Source organism: Ovis aries, chromosome 12 (genome assembly GCF_016772045.2).
Source record: "Ovis aries strain OAR_USU_Benz2616 breed Rambouillet chromosome 12, ARS-UI_Ramb_v3.0, whole genome shotgun sequence".
NCBI classification, from domain to species: Eukaryota; Metazoa; Chordata; class Mammalia; order Artiodactyla; family Bovidae; genus Ovis; species Ovis aries.
Window position 1 is genome coordinate 40390912 of NC_056065.1, and position 24725 is coordinate 40415636.

Sequence of the window (24725 nt, forward strand, 5' to 3'; positions counted from 1 at the left end):
AAGTTTAGCTTTATTTCTTTTTTAAGGAGCTGGTATACAGTTGTGATTCAGATTTTGAGCTCAGGAGTCAACAAACCAAAATTCATATGCATGCTCTTTCACTCACTTGCTGAATGGCCCTAGGCAAGTTATTAGACCTCTCTGAGCCTCAGTTTCTTCATCTATAAAAGGAGATTTCAATGAGATACTGTATGAAAAGTCCTGGTCATGAAGATGAGGCTGTGGCTCCTGTTTGCCTGTTCCTTGCAACCCCTCTTGTGCACCCTCTGCAAAAGCCTCTGGGGCATATCTTTATGACAGAGGGTTGTTGTTGCTGTTGTTTTTTAAAATATTTATTTATTTAGCTGTATTGGCTCTTAGTCGCAGCTGCATGTAGAATCTTCCCAGAACAGGGACTGAAGCCGTGTCCCCTGCACTGCAAGGCAGATTCTTGACCACTGAGCCACCAGTCGTGTCCAACTCTTTTACCACCCAGTGGACTAGCCCACCAGGCTTCTCTGCCCATGGGATTTCCCAGCCACCAGGGAAGTCCAATAGAGGGTTTGTTTTAAGTGATGCTGACAGGTTAGCACGAGGGAGGGGCTGCTGTGCCGCTGGAAGCCCACAGACTTTGGAGACAAACTCCAGTTTCAGACCCAGCTCTCCGGCTCTCCACCTCTCTGCCTGAGCTTCCTGCAGCTGTGCTAAACACACCATACACTCAGCGGCTTAAAAATCACGTTCATTCTCTGGCGGTTTTGGAGGTCAGGAGTCCAACAGTGGTCTCATGGGCTAAAATCAAGGTGTCAGGGTTATGTGCCTTCTGGAGGCTGGAGTGAAGAATCCATGTTCTCGCATCTTCCAGCTTCTAGAGGCTGCCCACATTCCTTGGCTCACGGCCCCTTCCTCCACCTTCAAAGCTGTCAAGATTGCATCCCCCTAACCCGGCTTCCGGGGTCACATCTCCCTCTCTCTTCTGTCCTTCTGCCACTTCTCAGGCCCCTTGTTATTACACCGAGCTCACCTGGATAATCCAGGACAGTTTTTCTATTTTAAAGTCAGTTGATTAGCATATTTAATTCCATCTGCAACCTTAAATCTCCCTTTCCTGTGTAAGTTAACATAGTCCCAAGTGCTGGGGTTTAGGATATAGGCATCCTGGTATGCTCAGGGCTTCCCTGGTGGCTCAATGGTAAAAGAATCCACCTGCCAATGCAGGAAATGTGGGTTCGACCCCTGGGTTGGGAAGATCCCCCTGGAGAAGGAAACAGCAACCCATTCTAGCATTCTTGCTTGGAGAATTCCATGGACAGAAGAGCCTGACAGGCTACAGTTCATGGGATCCCAAAGAGTTTCAGACACAATTGAGTGACTGAAAAACAAGTCCTGGTGTGCTCAGTTGCTCAGTCATGTCCAACTATTTTGCAACCCTATGGACTAGCCCACCAAGCTTCTCTGTCCATGGAATTTCCCAGGGAAGAATACTGGCATGGGTTGCCATTTTCTCCTCCAAGGGCATCTTCCCGACCCAGGGATTGAACTTGCATCTCCTGTGTCACCTGCATTGGCAGACAGATTCTTTACCACTGAGCCACCTGGGAAGCCTTGGACATTCTGGAGGAAGCCATTATTCTGCTTCCCACACTCTCTGAGCCCCGGTTTTCTCATCTATTATATGACAGTGCTAGTCCCAACCTCCCAGGGGACTGTTGCCAGCCAGGGGCTCAGAAAACACTGGCTGGATATGCCCTGAATACCTGCTGAATGCAAACTTCTTTCCCAGGTGCCATCCAACCTCACCAGGCACACAGAGAGGCTGGCAGTGTGGCTAGGGAAGTAGAGTCATTTGTGGGATTTGTCCTTGGAGAACAAAACGGCAACAGGGGATCTGAACTGACCCCACGCTGGGTTGGCAGCTGCTCCACAGAAAAGAAAACTGGGGGTCATCCTGGAAGGCTTCTTATGGGGGTAGATCTGACAGCGGGGAAGGGTGTGCAGGGGGCTCTCCTAGGTCACAGGGACCGGGTAGGCATCGCAGGGGAAAAGCCCAGGTCCCTCTTCTGGCTAGCTGGGAGAACGGACCCGTGGCTCTCAGTGACACTGAGGCATGGCAGATGCTTGGATGCAGTGGGATGCAGCTCTGAGCAAAGGGAGGGGTTTCCAATCAGTCTTTGCCATTGTTAGTAAAACTCTTCCTACACACTAAGTGGAGCTTCCCTGGTGGCTCAGATGGTAAAGAACCCACTGGCCGATGCAAGAGACACAGGTTCAATCACTAGATTGGAAAGATCCCTTGGAGAAAGAAACTACAACTCACTCCAATATTCTTGCCTGGGAAATCCCATGGACAGAGGAGCCTGGCGGGGCTACAGTCCATGGGGTGGCAAAGAGTTGAACATAACTTAGCAACTAAACAACAACACATTAAGTTGTTTACAGGAACAATCTGATTTGCTCCTCAGAACAACTCAATGAGGGAGGAACTATGTCCCTATTTTATTTTTTTTAATTAAAAAAAATATTTATTTATTTGGCTGTGCCAGGTCTTCGTTGCAGCACTCGAGGTCTTCAGTTGTGGCGTAAAAACTCTTACTTGTGGCAAGTGGGATCTAGTTCCCTGACCAGAGGTGGAACCCAGGCCCCCTGCATCAGGAGCGTGGAGTCTTAGTCACTGGCCCACCAGGGAAGTCCTGTGTCCCTATTTTGAAAATGAGAAAACAAAGGCTCACAGAGGTTAAATACTTGCTTAACAGCACACACACAGTCATGAGATCTGTATCCAGGCGATCTGGCTTCTGGGGAAGGAAGGCTGGCAATGGCTAGGATCAGGGTCTAAGGTGAGGCATCAAGACTGAGCTGGAGGCCATGGAAGGCGAACATTCCAGGCCGAGGGGATGAGCATGTCTGGAAAGTGGGAAATTAGAGAGTCTGGCCTGGCAGAGCTCATAGAGCCTGGTGGCCATGGGCTAGAATCAGGACTTGATTAGAAGAGTACTGTTGTTGTTTAGTTGCTAAGTCGTGTCTGACTCTTTTGCAACCCCGTGGACGGTAGCCCGCCAGCCTACTCTGTCCATGGGATTTTCCAGGCCAGAATATTGGAGTGGGTTGCCATTTCCTTCTCCAGGGGATCTTTCCTACCCAGGGGTCAAATCCATATCTCCTGCCTTGCAGGTGGATCCTTTACCAACGAGCCACCTAGGAAGCCCCAGAAGAGCATTAGGGAGCTACAGAAGGGTTTCTACAGGTCGCATGACCAGGCAGGTGAGGGAAGCCTGAATTTCCAGCAGAATTCTTTGCTGTTGGAGGGCTGGGGCACTCTCTGAGGACCACTGAAATCCACTTTCTGCAGGGCTGGTGCTAAAGGGAAACCCCACCTTGCCTGGCTTCCTGGGCCGAGGCCCATGTGGCTTTGCTCTCAGCATCCTGGCCTTTGCAGGATGTGCTGACCAGGTCATTTCCCGTTGCAATGTCCTGCCACTTCCCCTGAGTCCCCCAGCCCTCCAGGCCCAGATCCTCAGCCTGATAGTGCGACGCCAGCCAGCCGGGTCAACTCCATAGTGTTTGACCTTCGTCCAGCAGAGATTAAACTGATTCCTAATTAATAGCCGGTAGGATAGACAGTTACCTTGGCACGGCCTGCAAGTAATTTAAAGCTTGTCTTCAGGAGGCCAGTCCATAAATAATGCTTAATTAGCTGGAGGCTTCCCTGGGACACACCAGCTCAAGGGCCTCTAGGCTTCAGGTTGGGGTCAGAAAGGGGATGCTGAAAGAGTTGCCCCCATAAAAAGGCCGTCATTCTCTACCCCAAACAACAGCTGTATTCTCACCTTCGCCAGCAGCTCCCAGAAGTGATGCCAGGGTCCCAGCTCAGCCATTTCCTGGCCATGCCCTTGATATTGCCAGGACCTTGGTGCTTTATCTCTAAAGTGGGCCAGCAGCTCAGGTCCACGGCTCTTTGTGGACTTGCCTAAATGTATGGGTCTAATTAAGTGGGGATAAAGGATTTTAGAGCTTTTTGGATTGTGGGCCTCACTGTAGCACTTTAGAGAAGCTCCTGACTAAATGCTAACCAAGGCAATGATCGTTACATGCTTACCATTGCCGCTAAATCCTACCTGCCTCCGTATTGCCTGCTTTTGCTTTTTGCACGCGTCCATTGGGAGCACAGACAACCCTCAATTAGCTAGCTGTTGTCAGCTGTCTGTGTGGGAGGTGTCATCCATTCTGCAACAAGGAGAAACTCTATTGGATTGAGTTTCCTACAGCCCAGGGAAGGTGTGGAAAGCCCAAGACTTGGCATTCGGTCCCCCCACCTCCCCACTCCCCACCTTGGGCATTGCTTTTGAGTGCTATGTATGAACACCCTTTTGGCTTCCTGGGTGTGTGACCCTAGCTGTCACACATGACCCCTGGCTCACAAGGGCCCTGCACTTGTCAGCGCCCTGCTGTCACCATCTTGAAATTCTCAATAATTTTTTCCCCTGACAGCCACACACTTTCCTTTTTTACTCAGGCCCAACAAGTGGTGTGATTGGTCTTCATGATAGCCATACCACCTGGGCTGTCAATGTTATTCCTCCCAAGGTCCCCTCCAGGGATGTCAGTGCCCATATCACACGTGAGGCAAGATGATTTCATTCATTCACTCACATATTCACCAGGCACCTGATGACCAAGCCAGGGGCGGGGGAGTGCATGGTGAGCCTACACTAGTGTGCACTGGGGGAGAGGGACAGACGAAGCAAGCAAGCAAATAAACTTTCAGATAGTGACAAAATGCTGGAAAGACAAAACAGGGTGATGCGAGAGACAGGGATTTAGCTATTAAGTCCATGGAATTCTCCAGACCAGAATACTGGAGTGAGTAGCCATTCCCTTCTCCAGAGGATCTTCCCAACACAGGGATCGAACCCAGGTCTCCCACATTGCAGGTGGACTCTTTACCAGCTGAGCCACCAGGGAAGCCCAGATATTAACTTCAGTAAAGGAGAAGCTAGAATGGGCTCTGGCAGTAGGAGCTGGGTTCTTGGGGTGCTTTTGAAAGATCTACGCTCATTTTAGGTTCTCCCAGCTTCTTAAAGGACTTGAGTTGGTGGGGTCCATGTAGGGGAGACAGTGTGCAGGCTCCTTGGGCCCTGGAAACTTTACCAGTATGTCCCACAGCCCCAGCTTCTCACAATGAAGGCCGAAGCCTGGGTTTAGGAGCAGGGAGGGCTGGCCCCTCTGAGCAGCTCTACCTTCTCAACAGGCCAGGCCCCTGCACCTGAGGCTTCTCACCAGCCCTGGCAGCCTGGTGAGGGTTTCTTGCACTTTTGACCTTCTGCACACTAGCAGAGGGGAGGCCGTTTCAAACCTCCCCACTTCCCCAGTGGGATTTGGTGAAGCCCAGAGATGCCAAGTGACTCATTCCAAAGTCACACAGCAAATCAACTCCAGAACAGAGTACTGGCCTTCCTGGCCCCAGCCAGGCGGATTTCCATTCCCAAGGGCAGTTCAGAGACAGGGGGCTGCCAAGGGTAGGCAGTCCAGGGCCGCTCTGGGGGAGCTCTCTGGAAGAAAGGGTGGCCCCCTGCCCTGTGGAGTGAGGGAGAAGCTGGTGGGCAGCCAGGGGACACTTGGGCATGGGCTTCCATCTGGAAAAGGGGCCTCCAGCGCCTCCGGCCTCGCAGAAAAGGAATGAGCTTCCCAGAGAGCTTGCAAAGGCAAGCACTTCCCGACCTGTTGGGCAGAAAGCCCAAAGTTGACCCCAGAGGCTCAGCTCTCGGGTCTGGAAGCCCCCTGGGGAGGCAGACGATGGGGTGCCTAGCGGAGAGCTGACCCCACACGAGTGGAAGCTGCCAGCCCCCAGGCGTGCTCCGGAGGAGGGAGGCCGCGCTCCAGCTGGGCCGGTGCCGGCCGGGGGGCGGCGGAGGAGGCGGCGGGAAGGTTCACGCCGCGGCCAGCAGACTGGCTGCGTGTTGCAATGTCTGGTGGCGTTTGCAGCATCCTGTCCGTGTGTGCAGCTGGGGGAACCTCGGGCCGGCGCGGAGGAGCGTGTGTGGCTCGCAGGCCGCGCGGCCCGGAGGCTGCTGGCACCTTGCATCTCATTTACAGCTCCGGGTTCAGCCGCAGGTCAGCGGCGCGGGTGACATCACGGCGTTTGTTTACCGCTCTGCCGGAGGGAGGAAGCGCGGGCGGTCCCTGGAGCGGGAGGGGACCTTTTCCCTACCCCGCCCCCACCGCGTGCGACCCCAACCTGGCCCCTCCCCCTCCGCCCTGGCCCCATCCCGTCCACGTCCCGACTCCCGCCCGCCCCCTCCCCATCCACTCCGCGACCCCAACCCCACTGTCTTCCCCACTGTCCCTGCCCCTTCCCCTTCTGTATCCCCAACCCCATTCTAACGCGACGCCCCTTCTAACCCTCCCGAGCCCCCACCTGCGAAGCCCCTCCTCACCCCGGCACCTCCGGGACGCAGCCCCGCCCCACACCCTCCCCATCTACCTCCCAGCCCCTTCCCTTCCCCTTTCCACCCCTTCCCCGTCCGCCTGCTGGGAGCCCAGCCCGATCCCCACCTAGGGGGACTCCAGCCCAGCCCCACCCAACCCCCTCGCGGGACCCCTCAGGCCCCACCCTCTGCCCGGCTCTGGGCCCACTTTCAGAAGGACTTCCTGGAGCCTCCTGCCAGATTCGTTGAGGTTTCCCCCCGGCGGCTCCTCCTGCCACCCCCTCACTCCATCATGTGAGCACGGACCGCCTCCCTTCGCGCGGAGCGGAGCGGGCTGGGGTGGCCCACCACTTTGTTATTGGAAACTGGCGTGTTTACCCGGGCACGCTAGGTGGGTAGCTGGACTGTGTGCCCCCCCTCCCCCCAGGCACCCTCTTCCTGAGGAGCCTGGCCACCTGGAACTGTTTCCTCCGTCACCGCCCTCTCCTCCCCCTGCTTAAGCTGGGTGTTTTGGAAGCGGAAGGAACCTGGGGATCTTTCTCTTCCTCCTCCGAACCTGGGACTTGCCAAAGCCGGCCTTCCCAGGAGAGGGAGGCCTGGGGTCTCAATTCATGGCAACACTGCCCTTCCATTTTTTCAAGTCAAACCCTTTAGGGTACTCTGGGTACCCCTCTTCTGGCAGCCCAAACCTGCAGTCTTGCTGAATCCTCCTCCTCCATCACCTTCACCTAAGCAGCCCCCACCCCGGCCCCGCCCTGTTCCCCTCCATCTATCTCCTGGCTGTGGTCACTGCCCTGGTTCTGGATCCCATTCCAAACCCCCAGTGCTGCACTGGAAACTTGTTCCAGAGTCCGGGTGGAGCTGTCCATTTTCTGTGCACAACCCTCTGAAGGACTTACCACCTCACTGGGAAGCCCCAGCCTCATGTCTCCCACTCAGCTCTTCCACTTGGCCTCCTTGCTGTCCCTTGAACACACCAAGCTTATTCCTACCCCAGGGCCTTTGCACTGGCTTTTCCCTCTGCCTGGAATGCTCCTTCCCCCGATATCTGCATGGCCTTCTCATTCACTTCCCTTAAGTCTCTGCCCAGATGTTAGCTTATCAGACAGGCTCTCCCTGTCCCCATACCTGCATGCATGCTAAGTTACTTTCAGTTGTGTCCGACTCTTTTGAGACCCTATGGACTGTAGCCTGCCAGACTCCTCTGTCCATGGGATAATCCGGGCAATACGGGAGTGGGTTGCCATATATCTTCCGTACCCAGGAATTAAACCCATGTCTCTTATGTCTCCTGCATTGGCAGGCAGGTTCTTTACCACTGAGCCACCTGGGAAGCCCCTCCCTGTCCCCATCCCTGGCTAAATATTATTCCCGCTGCATGATCACTCTATCCAGCCCCCCTACAAAGCTTCCTGTTCCTTTCCTTCACTTTTGACCACCTTTATATATTATATGGTCTATCATTGATTGTCTCTTGGTCCCCTTGTTCCCCATACACACCTGAAAGCAAACACCAGGAGAGTGGGATGAATTTCTTTCCTACTGTACCCCGGAGCCTCCTGGAATCCAATAACTATGCCTCGAATGAGTGAGTGAAAGAACAAATGAGTGAATGAGGCAAGACGGGGAGTAGTGAAAGAGCTCCAGATTTCAGGCTCAAGTGTTGCCTTGAAACTTCTGGCGGCACAGCCTGCAAGGGCAGGCTTGCCCTTGCCTGAGCACTGAAAATATGGCCCCATTTCTCAGGATGGTAACACTGAAGACATACACTGGGTTGGAGAGTGGTCTGCAAATGCTGCCCGTCTTTTCCCCTTCTTGGCAGCACCCCCAAGGTCACCTGGCATTCACCATCAGGAAGTCCAAGTGGAGGAACTGGGACAATGGTCATGGGGCTTCCACCAGTGACTCTGGCCTGAGTTTCCCCACCCTCTCTGAGTTTTGCCACGTGTGGGCTGAGGGCAGACAGTGGGGAGGCGCAGCCCTTAGGTTTCTGGCTGGAAGTGAGATGTTATTCAGCTTTCCCATAGAGTCAGTCTTGGAGAGGGTTTCCCTGGAAGATTTTCCCAGTGGTCTCAGAACCAGAAAGGTTCACAAGAATTACACTCAGAGATGAGATGGGACTTAACTGAGTTGTCACACCTGGTTTCTGAGCTGTAGCTCTTGGCAGGTGGCCTTGTTAGGTTTTGACAAGGGCGCCCTCTGTCCTCAGGGACATGAGGCCTTCAACGTGAAGGCATACATCATGTGTCTCAGGGACTGAGAAAGAAGAGATCTGGGAAGTTAAAAAAGTGGGGACATACACAAGGGATATTTATAGCAGCTTTATTCCTAATTGCCAAACCTTGCAACCAAGAAGTCCTTTAGTAGGTGAATGAGTAAATAAACTGTGGGGCCTTCAGACAGTGGCATATTATTCAGTGCTGAAAAGAAATGAACCATCAAAAAGAAATAAACCATCAAGCTGTGAAAAGACATGGAGGAACCACAAGTGCATATTACTGAGTGAAAGAGGCAAGTCTGAAAGGGCTACATCCTAGATGATTCTAACAATATACCATTCTGAAAAAGGCCAAACTATAGAAACAGTAAAAAGATCAGTGGTGCCAGAGGTTGGGGGGAAAGATAGGAAATCCTGGAGGATTTTTAGGGCAGCAAAGCTACAGTCTTTGATACTACAGTGGTGGATACATATCATTATATATTTGCCAAAATTCAGAAAATAAACAGCAAGAGTGAACCTTAACGTAATCTGTGGACTTTGGGTGATAATAATGTGTCAGTGTGCGTTCATCACCTGTAATGCAGGTGCCCTTCTGGTGAGTAATGATGGTGGAGGAGGCTGTCCATATGTGCAGGCAGGAGTGTGCAGGAAATCTCAAGGCTCTAAAAGATAAAGACTATTAATAAAAAACTATTTTTAAAAAGCAGAGGTAGTGTCAGGGAGTGAGTCTTTGGGGGTCAGGAGGACTTTACATGAAGGTCCCTCATGTAAAGAGATGCTTGAGCAGAATCTGTAAGAAGAAAGGGCGTGAGAAGAGGGCTACTTGGGCAGAGAGCACAGAGCGGGTGCAAAGGTCCTGGAGTAGAAGCGGGTTGGGTGGTCATGCAGGCAAGGAGACCAACGTGGCAGAGACCAGTCAGCTCTGAGGGGGAGAGCTGAAGACAGAGAGGTGGGGGCACATCAGAGCAGGAGACTTGCGGTCGCTCTAGATTTCACTACAGTGAAACTAGTGAACTAGTGTTCTATAGTGAATACTGTAGATTTCACTCTGGGTGAGACGGGGAGCCACTAGGAGTTATAAGCAGAATGACAGGGTCTGACAGTTCTGGAAGGATCTCTCTGGCTGCTGTGTTGAGATAGACTGAGGCAGGGTTGGGAGCACTGGGGCAAAGGTCAAAGCTGGGAGACCTCTATGGGCCATGGCTGTGAGCCAGGTGAGGGATGATGGGGCTCAGCCCAGAGTGGCAGCAGTGGAGGAGGCGACAGAAGCAAGGATGCTCCCAACCACCAGCCCTGGGCATCATGCTCAGGGGAGCAGCTCCTGTCCCCTTCTCCCATCTCAGCCTCTAAAGACCCCCAGTGTCCTTACAGCAGAGCGAGGATCATCACTGTCATCATTCAGCAAGTACTTGGTCAGCAAGTCCAGGCACTGTACCCCAGGACAAGGCAGCATCTTTCCTTCTTTCCCCATTGTCCAGTCCTTGCCCCTTGGATGTGCTTGGTGACACCTGCGCAGTGACTGGGCCCATCCTTTTAGGGGGTCCCTTCATGCCTGCAGGTGAAGGACAGAGGTGGAGGGCTCAGGATGGGGCGTGTAGGTTGGAGTTCTAGCTCAGCTTCCTAACCCTGTGCCTCGGTTTTCTCCTGGATGAAATGAGTACAATACCACCCTCCCTCATCCCCCGCCCTGCCCAGAGCTGTCAGAGGGCGGGGTGAGAGACCAAGGCAGGTGTTGAACTTGGTGCAAGCCCTCGTGGTCATCCCTGTGCCTCCCAAGGGACCCATTCCAGGCTGGACCGCGGCCGGGAGGAAGTCTCTGCCCGGCTCTAGGCTGTGGTCAGCGACTTGTGGGAGGAGGACACTGCTGGGCGATCTAATTTGAGGAGCTTCAAAACAATCCTCTCCAACAGCTGAGCCAGCAGTAGCCAGAACATTCTCTGCAGGCCCGGGCAGGGGACAAGCCTGTGCAATCCGACCACGCGCAACTCCGTGGGAGGCCTGCTCTGGGAGCTCAGCGGTGCCAGAGCGGGAGGGGAAGGCAGGCTCTGGCCTAAGTCCCTAAGAGAGAGGCCCAGTGGTGACCTGCCAAGGTCATAGGTCAACAGCGGGACACAGGTAATGAACCCGAGGCATCTTAAAGAGCAGCGTGCAGTCAGGGCTTGTAGAGTCTGGAAACAGGGCTTCCAGGAAGAATGGCAGAAAGAAAGTCCAGGAACCGGGACTTTCCCGGCAGTCCAGTGGTTAAGACTCTTCTCTTCCAATATAGGAGGCACTGGTTCGATCCCTGGTCAGAGAAATTGTTCATGCCTCACGGTGTGACCAAAAATAGATTATTTAATTAATTTGAAATCCGGGAAGGAGACACCTGGAAGCGCTACCCAATCTCCGTTGTCAATTTTGAAGGGTTGCCTTTTGGAAGAAGAAAAGCTGCTGGCTTGTTGGGGAAGCAAGAGTGACAGGCTGGCAGTCCCAGTAAGAGAGAGCTAGAGGCTTCCAACCTGGGCGCATTTCTAGTAAAAAAAAAATTCCATCCTGGGAGCAAATGGCTAGAATCCAGAGTGGTAACATTCAGACTCTATTCTTTTTAGCAACAGAATCTTTGTGGAAATGGCTATTATGGAAGCCTCATGAAAGTGCCACTGCTCTGCAGGGTGGAGGATGGGGGGGTAGGTTGGAATTCTATCACGCTCCCCACCCATCAGCAACCCCTGAAGCTCCTCACTAGAACCCCCATGGTCCCTAGAGCTCAGCTTGAAAACCTCTCCTCTCAAGAAATCCTCCTAACAGGTGACCCACGGCCTGCTTTGCAGCTGAATGCTTTTTTTTTTGTTTTTTAGTTTTTTAGTTTTTTAATTTTAAAATCTTTAATTCTTACATGTGTTCCCAAACATGAACCCCCCTCCCACCTCCCTCCCCATAACATCTCTGTGGGTCATCCCCATGCACCAGCCCCAAGCATGCTGTATCCTGCGTCAGACATAGACTGGCAATTCAATTCTTACATGATAGTATACATGTTAGAATGCCATTCTCCCAAATCATCCCACCCTCTCCCTCTCCCTCTGAGTCCAAAAGTCTGTTATACACAGCTGTGTCTTTTTTCCTGTCTTGCATACAGGGTCGTCATTGCCATCTTTCTAAATTCCATATATATGTGTTAGTATACTGTATTGGTGTTTTTCTTTCTGGCTTACTTCACTCTGTATAATCGGCTCCAGTTTCATCCATCTCATCAGAACTGATTCAAATGAATTCTTTTTAACGGCTGAGTAATACTCCATTGTGTATATGTACCACAGCTTTCTTATCCATTCATCTGCTGATGGACATCTAGGTTGTTTCCATGTCCTGGCTATTATAAACAGTGCTGCGATGAACATTGGGGTACATACTTCTGAATGGGAGAAAATAATAGCAAATGAAGCAACTGACAAACAACTAATCTCAAAAATATACAAGCAACTTATGCAGCTCAATTCCAGAAAAATAAATGACCCAATCAAAAAATGGGCCAAAGAACTAAATAGACATTTCTCCAAAGAAGACATATGAATGGCTAACAAACACATGAAAAGATGCTCAACATCACTCATTATCAGAGAAATGCAAATCAAAACCACAATGAGGTACCACTTCACACCAGTCAGAATGGCTGTAATCCAAAAATCTACAAGCAATAAATGTTGGAGAGGGTGTGGAGAAAGGGAACCCTCCTACACTGTTGGTGGGAATGCAAACTAGTACAGCCACTATGGAGAACAGTGTGGAGATTCCTTAAAAAATTGCAAATAGAACTACCTTATGACCCAGCAATCCCACTGTTGGGCATACACACTGAGGAAACCAGAATTGAAACAGCTGAATGCTTTTGATGTTGGTTTCCTCCTTCCTAGGCCTTGGGCTGTGGACTCAGGAGGGTCCTCTAAGTCTGATAGAAGGATGGGAACAGGCAGTTTCTAAGATCTAGGGATTCAGCCCTGGTCAAGGCTGTGTCCACAGGTGAGGCAAAGAGGCAAAGAAGCCCCGGTTGGAGTCTTATAGGCATCTACCACTATTATTATTGCAAAATTCAGACTTAAGTTGAGGAAGACAGGGAAAACAACTAGGCCATTCAGGTATGACCTAAATCAAATCCCTTATGATTGTACAGTGGAAGTGACAAATAGATTCAAGGGATTATATCTGATAGACAGAGTGCCTGAAGAACTATGGACGGAGGTTCATAACATTGTACAGGAGGCAGTGATCAAGACCATCCCCAAGAAAAAGAAAGGCCAAAGGCAAAATGGTTGTCTGAGGAGGCCTTACAAATAGCTGAGAAAAGAAGAGAGGCTAAAGGCAAAGGAGAAAAGAAAAGATATACACATCTGAATGGAGAGTTCCAGAAAATAGCAAAGAGAGATAAGAAAACCTTCCTCAGTGATCAATGCAAAGAAATAGAGGAAAACAATAGAATGGGAGAGACTAGAGATCTCTTTAAGAAAGTTAGAGATACCAAGGGAACTTTTCACACAAAGATGGGGACAATAAAGGACAGAAACTATATGGACCTAACAGAAGCAGAAGATATTAGGAAGAGGTGGCGAAGCAGAAGATATTAGGAAGAGGTGGCAAAAATACACAGAAGAACTATAAAAGAAAGATCTTCATGACCCAGATAACCACGATGGTGTGATCACTCACCTAGAGCCAGACATCCTGGAAAGTGAAGTCAAGTGGGCCTTAGGAAGCATCACTACGAACAAAGCTAGTGGAGGTGATGGAATTCCAGTTGAGCTATTTCGAATCCTAAGAGATGATGCTGTTCAAGTGCTGTACTCAATATGCCAGCAAATTTGGAAAACTCAGGAGTAGAAAAGGTGGCCATAGGACTGAAAAGTAAGTTTTCATTCCAGTTCCAAAGAAGGGCAATACCAAAGTAGGTTCCAACTACCACACAATGGCACTTATTTCACAAGCTAACAAAGTAATGCTCAAAATCCTTTAAGCTAGGCCTCTAGTATGTGAGCCAAGAACTTCCAGATGTCCAAGCTTGATTTAGAAAAGGCAGAGGAACCGAAGATAAAATTACCAACATCCCTTGGATCATAGAAAAAGCAAGAGAATTCCAGAAAAACATCTATTTCTGCTTCAGTGATTATACTTTGACTGTGTGGATCACAACAAACTGTGGAAAATTCTTAAAGAGATGGGAATACCAGACCACCTTACCTGCCCCCTGCAAAACCTGTATGCAGGTCAAGAAGCAACATTTAGAACCTTGCATGAAACAATGGACTAGCTGCAAATTGGGAAAGGAGTACATCAACACTGTATATTGTCACCCTGCTTATTTAATTTATATGCAGAGTACATCATGCAAGATGCTGGGCTGGATGAAGCACAAGCTGGAATCAAGTTTGAAGGGAGAAATATTAACAATCTCAGATACGCAGATGACACCACCCTTATGGCAGAAGTGAAGAGGAATTAACAAGCCTATTGGTGAAGGTGATAGAGGAGAATGAAAAAGGGGCTTAAAACTCAACATTCAAAAACTAGGATCATGGCATCTGGTCCCATCACTTCATGGCAAATAGACAGGGAAACAATGAAAACATTGACAGACTATTTTCTTGGGCTCCAAAATCGCAGTGGACAGTGACTGCAGCCATGAAATTAAAAGACGCTTGCTCCTTGGAAAAAAAGAGCAATGATGAACATAGAGAGCATATTAAAAAACAGAGACATTACTTTGCCCACAGAGGTCCATATAGTCAAAGCTATGGTTTTTCCAGTAGTTTTGTATAGATGTGAGAGCTGGACAATAAAAAAAGATGAAGAATTGATGTTTTTGAACTGCGGTATTGGAGAAGACCCTTGAGAGTCCCTTGGACAGCAAAGAGATCAAACCAATCAATCCTAAAGGAAATTTTCCTAAATATTCATTGGAAGAACTGATGCTGAAGCTGAAGCTCCAATACTTTGGCAACCTGAAGACCTGACTCACTGGAAAAGACCCTGATGCTGGGAAAGATTGAGAGCAGGAGGAAAAGGGGATGACAGAGGATGAGATGGTTGGATGGCATCACTGACTCAATAGACATGAGTTTGAGCAAACTCTGGGAGATGGCGAAGGACAGGAAAGCCTGGTGTGCTGTAGTCCATTGGGTCGCAAAGAGTCAGACACGAATGAGCAACTGACAGCAATAACAAAGGTATCCATCACCCCATGACTCCAGTTTCCTGGAGGATGCATTGCTCATATACTCAGTTATGTACAACTCTTTGCAGCCCCATGGACTGTAGTCTGCCAGGCTCCTCCGCCCATGGAATTTTCCAGGCAAGAATACTGGAATAAGGTGCTATTCCATTCTCCAGGGGATGTTCTCCACCCAGGGATTGAACCCTGGTCTCCTCCACTGCAGGCAGATTCTTTACCATCTGAGCCACCAGGGAAGAACTTTGTGGAAGATAAAGGATACTTCTGGGAGCAAGGAGGATCTATTTCTGCTCCTGGGTTAATAATAATAGTAGTAGTAAGAAGAAGAAGAAAGGAGAAAGAAGAACAGAGGATGAGATGCTTAGATAGCATCACTGACTCATTGGATAGGAATCTGAGCAAACTCCAGAAGATCGTGGAGGACAGGGGAGCCTGGCCTGCTGCAGTCCATGGCATCGAAAAGAGTTGAACACGATTTAGTGACTGAACAATAACAATGATAAAAATAATAGCCAGCATTTATTAAGTCCTTCCATCATCTTCCCAACCACCTTTCCGAGTGGATGCTTTACAACTTTAATTTATAGAGAAGTTAAGTGGGTTTTCCAGGTTTGCGTAGGTGGTAAATCAGACAATTGAACCCAGGCTATCTTGCTCCTGAGCCCATGTTCTAGGCTCCTCTACCCAAGAAAGAGGTCTCAGGACTTCCTTGGTGGTCCAGTGGTTAGGATTTTGCACTTCCACGGCAGGGGGCACAAGTTCGATCTCTGGTTGGGAACTAAGATCTTGCATGCCATGTGGCCAAAAACTAAATAAATGAGATAAAATTTTTAAATAAAAAAAATCAGAGAAGTCTATTTTTGGAAATAGAGAGGGATGTGAAAGAGCAGAAAACTCAGAATGTAACTTGCTCTATATACGTACCTACTGGGAGTGTGTGTCAGTGTTTCAAATACTACCTGCCAGCCCGCAGGCATGGCCACTCAGCCTCTCCTTGCTGGCGCCCTACTCTGCATCACACACTCGGTTTTGCTGCTCGCTTCTCATTTGGCCACAGGGTGGATTTTTGTTCACATCTTCCTGCTGGAAGTGCTGAGTTTGGAGGAGAGCTGTGTACTCTTCACATTGTGACTGTCCCACCCCTACCCACCCTGCCACGCTTTGGGGTCTCCAATGGGTCTTTTCTTTCCTTCTGAGAAGCCAGCTCAGCACGGCTTTGCTCCAAAACCCAGGGCCCATGGGACATAAGCAGGTCTGCCAAAGACCTGCCCAGGGACTTGGATCTTTCCGGGGCTGCCAATTATAAACAGATGCTCCTCCTGGGGGCCACACGGAGACCACCCAGCTCACGTCTCTGGTGGGGCCATGCGCCCCAGCTGAACTCCAGCTATGAACGCCAAGGCCAGGCATTCCCGTGAGCCCAGGGTGGAGGAGAGGCACTCACTGTTCTCTGGTCAGCAGATTTTTCTCGAGCCCTCCTGGGGCCAGTGTCACGCGACAGCGCTTGGTTTTTACTCTGTACCTGGCCCATGCTGGATGCTGGTTAAGGACTCCCCAGAGGACTTCTCAAGCTCCTAGGGGAGGCAGGGTATTCACAAATAGGCCCAGCGCACTCTCAGCTGTGCGCTTTGCTGTTGTTCAGTTGCTAAGGTTTGTCTGACTTTTTGCAGCCCCATGGACTGCGGCATGCCAGGCTTCCCTGTCCTTCACTATCTCCTGGATTTTTTTCAAATTCATGTCCACTGAGTCAGTGATTCTGCCTAATCATCCCATCCTCTGTTGCCCCCTTCTCCTGCCCTCAATCTTTCCCAACATCAGAGTCTTTTCCAATGAGCTGGCTCTTCGCATCAGGTGGCCCAAGTATTGGAGCTTTAGCATCAGGCCCTCCAATGAATATTCAGGGTTGATTTCCTTTAGGATTGACTGGTTTGATCTCCTTACTTTCCAAGAGATTCTCCAGAGTCTTCTCCAGCACCAAAGTTTGAAAACATCAGGAACAAGAGTTCTGAGTCACCTATGCCACTGTTTATAAGTAGTATAGCCTTGGGCAAGTAATTTTACCTGTCTTCACTTCACCTGTAGAAGGGGGAGAGAAATCTTACCTACAGGTGGGATTATGGGAATGAAAGGAGGAAACATTTGGATGTACTCAGCACAGTATCTGGCTCATGAGAAATGCTCAATAGCTGTTAGCCAGTGTATAGTGGTGGTGTTATTGTCGGGATGATGGAAAGAGAGCCAGGGAACTTCAGATTCGAGGGGCCATTCAGGCAGGTTCTGCAGGATGAATAGGATTTCACAAGTAGCCTTGGCATTTAAAAGTCTGTGCTGCACACTAGGTAGGGTCTCAGGGAACCCAGGATAGGTGAGATTTAGTTCCTGCCCTCCAAGAGATCATACGCAGATGTGAAATGGAGAGACAGCGCACAGCGCAGAATGAGTGTAAGGTGTTCACTGCAGCCTCGTGTATTCATTCAGCAGTGGGAAGAGACATGCAAATAGTCACCTCACACTGGATGGGAGCCCAGAAGAGGTTGGACAAGCTGTGCTGAGTCACTTGTGTGAAATGGCCTGTTTTGGAAATGATGTATGGGAAAGCTGTTATTCTGTCCTGCTTTTTTGAAGCTCATAAATGATGATATTTTAGAAGCAGTAGATAGACAAGCACAAAGAAGTAAACCTAAGGTCCTACCCAAGACCACCCCTGTTCCTCTGTAGCCTGGTGATGTCCATCAACTTGTTATGCTTTTAGAGATGAGATTATCCTGTGTGGGTGGTAATTCTGCAGCCTTCAATCCTGACCATTTTTCCATAGTGTGAACTCTCTTCATTGTATTGGCTGCGGAAGACAGTGTTTCAAGGGGCAGTGCTGTGACTTTCTCAGCGCTTCTCCATGGGAAATAGAGAATGGCTCGGTGGCTGCCAGTTTCCACATGCTTAATCCCCATGAGACCACATGAAGAGAAGAAATAGCTTTTCTCCTACTGGGACAGGGAATGGTGGTGAAGAACCTCAGCTCAAATCCCAGCTCTGTCCTGTTGATTGCTGTGTGGCCTCAGATCACTTGCTTAGCCTCTCTGAGTTGCAGTTGCCTTAGATATACAACGGGCATAATACAGCAACCTCAGAATTTAAATTTAAATGACGTTCCAATTTAAATGACATTCCCTCTTCTGTTTCTTAAAATGTAAATATATAGTCGACTTTATTATAATTCGTGAATACATTAGAAACTGACATGGATCTCTCAGTTTTTTTTGTACTGGGTCTTTGTTGCTGCCTGGGCTTTTTCTAGTTGAGGTGAGTGGGGGCTACACTCTAGTGGCAATGCTCTGGCTTCTTGCTGTAGTGGCTTCTCTTGTGGAACACCAGCTCTAGGACACGTGGGTCAGTAGTTGTGACACACAGACTTTCTTGCCCTATGGCATGTGGAGTCTTCCCAGACCAGGATTTGAACCCATCATCCCCTCTACTAGCAGGTGGATTCTTAACCACTGCCCCACCAGGGAAGTCCTGAATCTTTTTATTAAAACCTCTAGATTCTCATGGGCATCTGCTTTCCACTTGTTAGAAAGTTTACTTGAAAATGGTAAAAAAAAAAAAAAAAGAAAAAGAAAAAGCCAATATCTTAACGTCAAGTTCTCACCTTATTCTTTTTCCTACTCATGGCACTTTGCGTCCAACTGCTTTCTCATTTCCTAGCTGTCTCCTTGAGACAGGGACCGTGTCTGATTTGCTCTGTTAACCCCCTTGAGGGCACAGCGCCCAGCCCTCAGCAGGCCCTCTGTGCAGTCCTGGTGAGCAGACTCATGGGGTGTGGACGTCGAGGGAGACAAGCCGAGGGCTGGGTGGGAAGAAACACCAGTATGAGGACACATGGGATTTGGCAGCAGAACTTTCAAAGCTCAGAAACCTCCCCCCACCCCGTGCCTTGGGTTTCAGGGGTGCATCTGCAGAGGACAAAGGCTCTGGGTTCAAATCCTGCCCCCACCACTTGCTGGGTATGACTTTGGACAAGCTGCCTTAGCACCTTTGAGCCAGTATTCTCAGCCATAAAAAATGGATCATGGTAGCCGTCAGCTTTGGGGGCTGCTGGGGGGTTTCAGCCTCACCGTGAGGGCAGCGCTGAGGGAGAGGAGGGCGGGACCCTGAGGCCTAGAAGGCCAAGGGTCTTCACCCCGCTTCCCTCCTCCTCTCCAGGACAGAAGCTAGCCTTTTGCCCCAAGGGGAGGGGAGGCCAGAAGGTGTCGAGCCTCTCTGAGCTCTTATTTTGTAAACCCAGCTTAGGAGTAAATCCTGGGCTGCTGACCCTCCCCAGCTGCTCTCTGTCCTGGAAGTTAATTAAGAGGAGGCCGGGTTGGGTTCCCAGGGCTCATAAATCTGCCCCGCCCCCAGGCGGCTTACCCCACTCTCCTCTCAGACCTCCTACCTGCCCAGGCCTCGGTCTCGGTCTCGTTAGGGCACCTGGTGGGACCCCTGTCCTGTTAGGTGTCTGGGGTCACCCCTGGTGACTCTGGTGAGGAACCACCTGGGCCAACCACTGAACTGTGCCTGCCAGGTTTGTGCACTGAACTGTGCCTGCCAGGTTTGTGCACTGAACTGTGCCTGCCTGGTCTGTGACTCTGGGGTCCCACAGGGGTCCCAGCAGGGACTGGAGGAGGAGGAGGGAGCAGCTGCCGTGCGCCCACTGGGCAGCACCTGCCCAGGAAGAACCCCTGTCCTTCCCACTCCCAGCGGCTCACTTACTTGAAGTCTCCATCAGGGTGACCAGCCCTGGCCTCCCCGTCACCATGGAGATGCGCCTGGGTCCTAAGATGGGAACATGCCCAGCCTGATGGCCTGATGGTCAGCCCATCAAACCTTGACCAATCATTCAGCTTGGAGGGTCCCTGTCCCCTTTCCTCTCTTTCTGCCCTGGGCCTTCTGCAGCCCCGGCCTTACCTGTGGGGATGGGATTTCTTGCCCCACACTATCCCCACCACAGCAACTTGCCCTGGGCAGAATTGCTGTCAAAGAAGGTTGGGACCAGTGGTTTTAGGCCAAGAGGGCCCTAAGGTGGGTGGGAGAGAAGGGTCTCTAGGCTTGAAGTCTGGTTGCACCCATTCCTGTCCACAGGCTTCCTTTGTAAGCAAGTCAGCAGCTCAGGTGCCCCCACTGCCATCTGGACTTCTTTTAATTTGTTCATAAACAAAAAACAATATATATTTTTAAAAGTCCCTGGCTTCCCAGGAACTCTGAGCATCTACCGTGGGCCCAAGGAAGCACCTAGCAGTGCAGAGGCTGCACACACAACCCATGCAAAGAGAGACACATTCAGTCAGACCTGCACAGAGACACGCAGCAAGGGGCCACATGCTGGCCTTGGCCTCAGCTCGCAGCTCAGTCCAGGGTGGTTCTGAGTGGAACCCCAGGTCTCGCTGACTCTTGGTCTAAGTAGCCGGTGGGTAGAAGCTTCTGGGACTCTAAACAGCTCAATCAAGGGAGCTGGGCTCATCTCAGCCTCAGAGAGGCTACTTAACCACCTTGCAACCCTTCCTACCTGCAGCCCTGAACTTTCATTCATTCGCTCAACAAATAGCACTTGCGTTGCCGGACTCTGAGATATGAAATGAACAAGGCAGAATCTAGGCCCTCAGGGAGCTCCTGGCTCAGAGGGATGGGGTGAGGAGGACAGAAAGTAAACCCCTCCCAGCTCTCTGTCAGAGATGGGGGCTCTGAACATGAGGAGGCCAGTCTCCCAACCCACCAGGGGCATCCTCAGCAGACCCCTGAAAAGAAATGGCCAAACCTCAGCATCCCACCTGGGTGTGTCCCCCACGCGTGGAAGACAGTGGGGCACAGCCTTTGCTTCACCTCCTTCAGTCCAGTCCCTGTTTTCCTCTCCAGGGTGCCCTTCCAGCCATGCAGACAGTGCTGCCTCCCTGGCTGTCTCTCTCTCTGCTGGTTTCCTTGTGCTCCCAGCTGTCTGGACCCCTGCACCTTCTAACCCATACACATCCCTGCTTTGAGCTTCCTTGCCCTGCCAACTAGTCCAGAAGTTCTCAGAGTCCCAGAAGCACCACTCTTGTCCTCAGCTAGACACTAGGGAACCGTGCAAGCCCCCGGGTCCTGTTCCCCAGACAAGCTGGATGTGGGAGGGCATTAGGCAGGGACCAGAGCAGAAGAAAGGAGGCCAAGGGTTTCTTCCACCTCGATCTGACATGCTCAGAAATTAGATGGATGGATGGAGTGGGGTGGCGTGGGGTGAGTAGAAAGAAGAAAGGATGGGTGGGTGGGTGGGTGGATGGACGGGTGGCTGGATGGATGGGTGAGTGGGTGGATGAATGTGAGGAAGGATGGATGGACAGATGGATGGGGTGACAAGGGAGGATGGGAGGAAACTAGGATGACAGTGACTACAAGACGGCGGTGAGGTCTGACATGATGGAAGATGACTGAACACACTGAACAGTTGATCTCTTTCTTCTTCATGAAGGAAATCTCTCCAGCCTTTCCTGGAGGAACATACTTTAAGTCTGTTTTTAGTTCAACAGACAAGAAAATGTCCTTTGGAGCCTGTCTAATTGCAGTCTGTTTGCTCTTGGAGGACTTTTGTCATCATGGAGGGTGGCTGATGGAATTCTCCCTCATAAAGCCCTTCCCGTATTTCAAGACTTCAATTAAAATAAATAAAGCGGTTGGACAAGGTGTGGTTTTCAAACTGGGCTTTCCCAGAGATGTTGCAGGAATAGAAAGAACACTCTTATTCTCCTTCAAGAAATATTTCGAAAGTTTTAAAAACTCTTAATAAAGGGGACTTCCTTGGTGGTCCAGTGGCTAAGACTCCATGCTTCCAATGCATGGGGCCTGTGTTCGATCCCTGAGTAGGGAACTAGACCCCACACGCTGCAACTAAAGTTCTCAAGTGCCACAACTAAGACCCAGCACAGCCAAATAAATAAATAAATATATATTTTAAAAACTCTAATAAAAAACTCAAATCCATGGGAGCCATCAGCACATCTCTGTATCCCACCAGTTGCAGCCATTTTGCACCCTGTGTGGTATTGTGAATGTTCTGATATTTCAAGGTAAACAGTTGATAAACTGTTATCACCAACGACTACTTGTCTGTGTGACTTTCCTCCGTACCAAGTTGCAGAGCAAATAGATTCTGGTCTGGTGTGACTCAAGTTACATCCATCACCCTCTTGAAAATGTTCACCTTCCCAGCTCAGCCTTTTTGCTCTCATGTGTGGCTTTTCAAGTAAGAAAACATGGAGTTGGACGTGTAATTATTCCTTTTACTGGTTTCACACATGGGGTTTCCGTGTTGGGTTCTATTTTTAAAGGAGAAATTTCATTGATAATTTTAAAGAGAAGAAACAAAAATAGAAACCCATTAGATTAATCCCCAAGGAGCCTTTTATCTCTTCCTTTCTCTGATTCTCTCCAGCCCCCAGCCTTTCTGCCTTTGTGCTGATTACACTGGGTCTTGGGATTCTTAGTTCCCTGTCACCAAGCCCTGTTTTACCAACAGGGGCCTCTCTGGACTCAACGACGTGTCATGGAAAGGAGTGTCATTCTCCTGTAGGTCAAGGTTGAGAAATAGCCCACCCTTTCTTCTGAGCCTTTTATGGCCAGACATTCATAAATATGTCCAACTCCCTTTAAGAATTCATGTCTTGGTCCTGCCAGGGTCATCTCCTGGCATAATGAGCCCCACGTTTATTACCTGTGGGGTGAGGTTGTGTTTCTTTCTTGGCTGCCTGTCTTCCCCGCCCTCTGTCCACCTGGGACCACAGCTGGGTAGAGGGAAGGCCTTGCTTAGTCTCCTGGCACCTTACGGCCAGAACCTTGCAGTCCATTCACCCATCAGGCTCTAGACCTCAGGTGAGAAGACCAGCTTGCTCCTAGCTGAAAGCGTTCTGGAACATTGTACAGGAAGAACTCTGCTGCTACATTTAACTGGATAGGATCACTTGAATGGGGCCGGCAGGAGATGTCATCCTGGAAGGAATACATAAGAAAGAAAGTCCCTTATGAAGGACTTCCCTGGTGCTCTAGTGGTGAAGAATCTGCCTGCCAGTGCAAGGGACACAGGTTCCATCTCTGGTCTGGGAAGATCCCACATGCTGTAGAGCAACTAAGCCTGTGAAAAGTGGAAGTGTTAGCTGCTCAGTCGTGTCTAATTCATTGTGACCCTATGGACTATAACCCTCCAGGCTCCTCTGTGGGATTTTGCAGGCGAGAACACTGGAGTGGATTTGCCGTTCCATTCTCTTCTCCAGGGGGATCTTCCTGACCCAGGAATCAAACTCCAGTCTCCCACACTGCAGACAGATTCTTTACCATCTGAGCCACCATGGAAGCCCCATCTAAGCCTGAGGGCTACAACTATTGAGCCTGTGCCTGAGAGTCCGGAAGCCACAACTACTGAAGCCCATGTATGGCAACTGCAGAAGCCCAAGAGCCCTAGAGCCCATGCTCTGGAACAAGGGAAGCCACTGCAGTGAGAAGCCCCGCGCTGCAGTGAGGAGTGGCCCAGCTCACCACCGCTAGACACAGCCTGCATGCAGCAGTGAAGACCCAGCACAGCCAGAAGTACAATAGATTTTAAAAAGGGAAGACTTGCAGACCATACATCCATCGGTGGGGCAGCAGCAGGCTCAGAAACTCTCGGTTCCCTCTAGAGTAGGCGACCTCCCTTTAAAAAGTCGTATTGTGACTTTGAACACTCTTTTCAAATGGAATCGTGGCAGTCATGGGGCAAATTGCTTTACGTACTGAATTTCTGATGGCTTCCTTAGCGATCACCTGTTCAGCACCACTGTCCTCCTTCCAGATCGTTCTGTGGGGCCGGACTGAGAAATGCCTAAAGGAGACGACGGAGGAGATTCGGCAGATGGGCACCGAGTGCCACTACTTCATCTGTGATGTGGGCAACCGGGAAGAGGTGTACCAGACAGCCAAAGCTGTACGGGAGAAGGTGAGCGGCCTGGGAGGTGCTGGCCTCAGCTCTGTCAAAATCCTAGCCAAAGGGGACAGTCTCACGGGGCTTGGGAGAGAGCTCTGCTTATGGTGGAATGGCTGTTTGCAGGGCACCTCGGAGGACTCTCCTGTGAAGCTGGTCCAAGTTGTGTGTGTGTGTGTGTGTGTGTGTGTGTGTGTGTGTGTGTTGCAGAGAGCAGGGACTAGGGACATAGACTGATTAAATCACCTGTTGTCCCCTTTGGAAATTTAAGCCCGTGAGTGTCTGTCCTAGGGGTAGTGGGGTGGTGGGGGGTGGGGTGCAAATGTCTCTTGGTTGTCTGGGAAAATCCCCCCAGCTCCAGACATCTAGTTAGACTGAGTATATCAGTGAGGTCCGAGAGAGCAGAAACCACCCCGTTAGATATCTGGCACGTGGCAAATGTTAACAATGTTTATGTCACAATAACCTCATTTATTATAGGTGTGCTCTGTGACAGGTATATTATGTGCCATAAATTATTTCTGATCCCCAGAGCAACCCTGGTATGGTTATTAGCCCCATCTTACAAATCAAGACTGATGCTCAGAGAGGCAATGTGGCTGCCCAGGGCCAGGTCCCTCCTCTCCAGGTACAGGCCACTGGGGCTGGCTGCCCTAATGGCCCCGTGGCCCCTTCTTGCCCACAGGTGGGTGACATCACCATCCTGGTGAACAACGCCGCTGTGGTCCACGGGAAGAGCCTGATGGACAGCGACGATGATGCCCTTCTCAAGTCCCAGCACATCAACACCCTGGGCCAGTTCTGGGTACGGTTGTCCTGAGCCAGAGCCGGTGTTGGGCATGTCAATGACATCTTCTTCCCTTCCAGGGAGCCTGGGGCTATAGGGGAGTGGGGAGAGGCTCACCAGGGCTTGGGCTTGGGTCTAGAGGGTGGCTGGACAAGAAG

At 50.4% G+C, this 24725-nt stretch overlaps 1 protein-coding gene across 3 annotated transcripts in view; it reads left to right on the forward strand.

Moving 5' to 3' along the window:
- Positions 1–24725, forward strand: part of DHRS3 (dehydrogenase/reductase 3) — a 51138-nt gene that overhangs the window by 16026 nt on the left and 10387 nt on the right. For all 3 annotated transcript variants that reach the window (XR_009595820.1, XM_060396480.1, XM_027975623.2), the window contains exons 2-3: positions 23652–23795; positions 24466–24585. Coding sequence is in view for 2 of the 3 variants with exons in the window: in XM_060396480.1 (XP_060252463.1) it covers positions 23652–23795; positions 24466–24585 (264 nt within the window). In the remaining variant the exon portion in view is untranslated. The remainder of the gene's footprint in view (positions 1–23651; positions 23796–24465; positions 24586–24725) is intronic.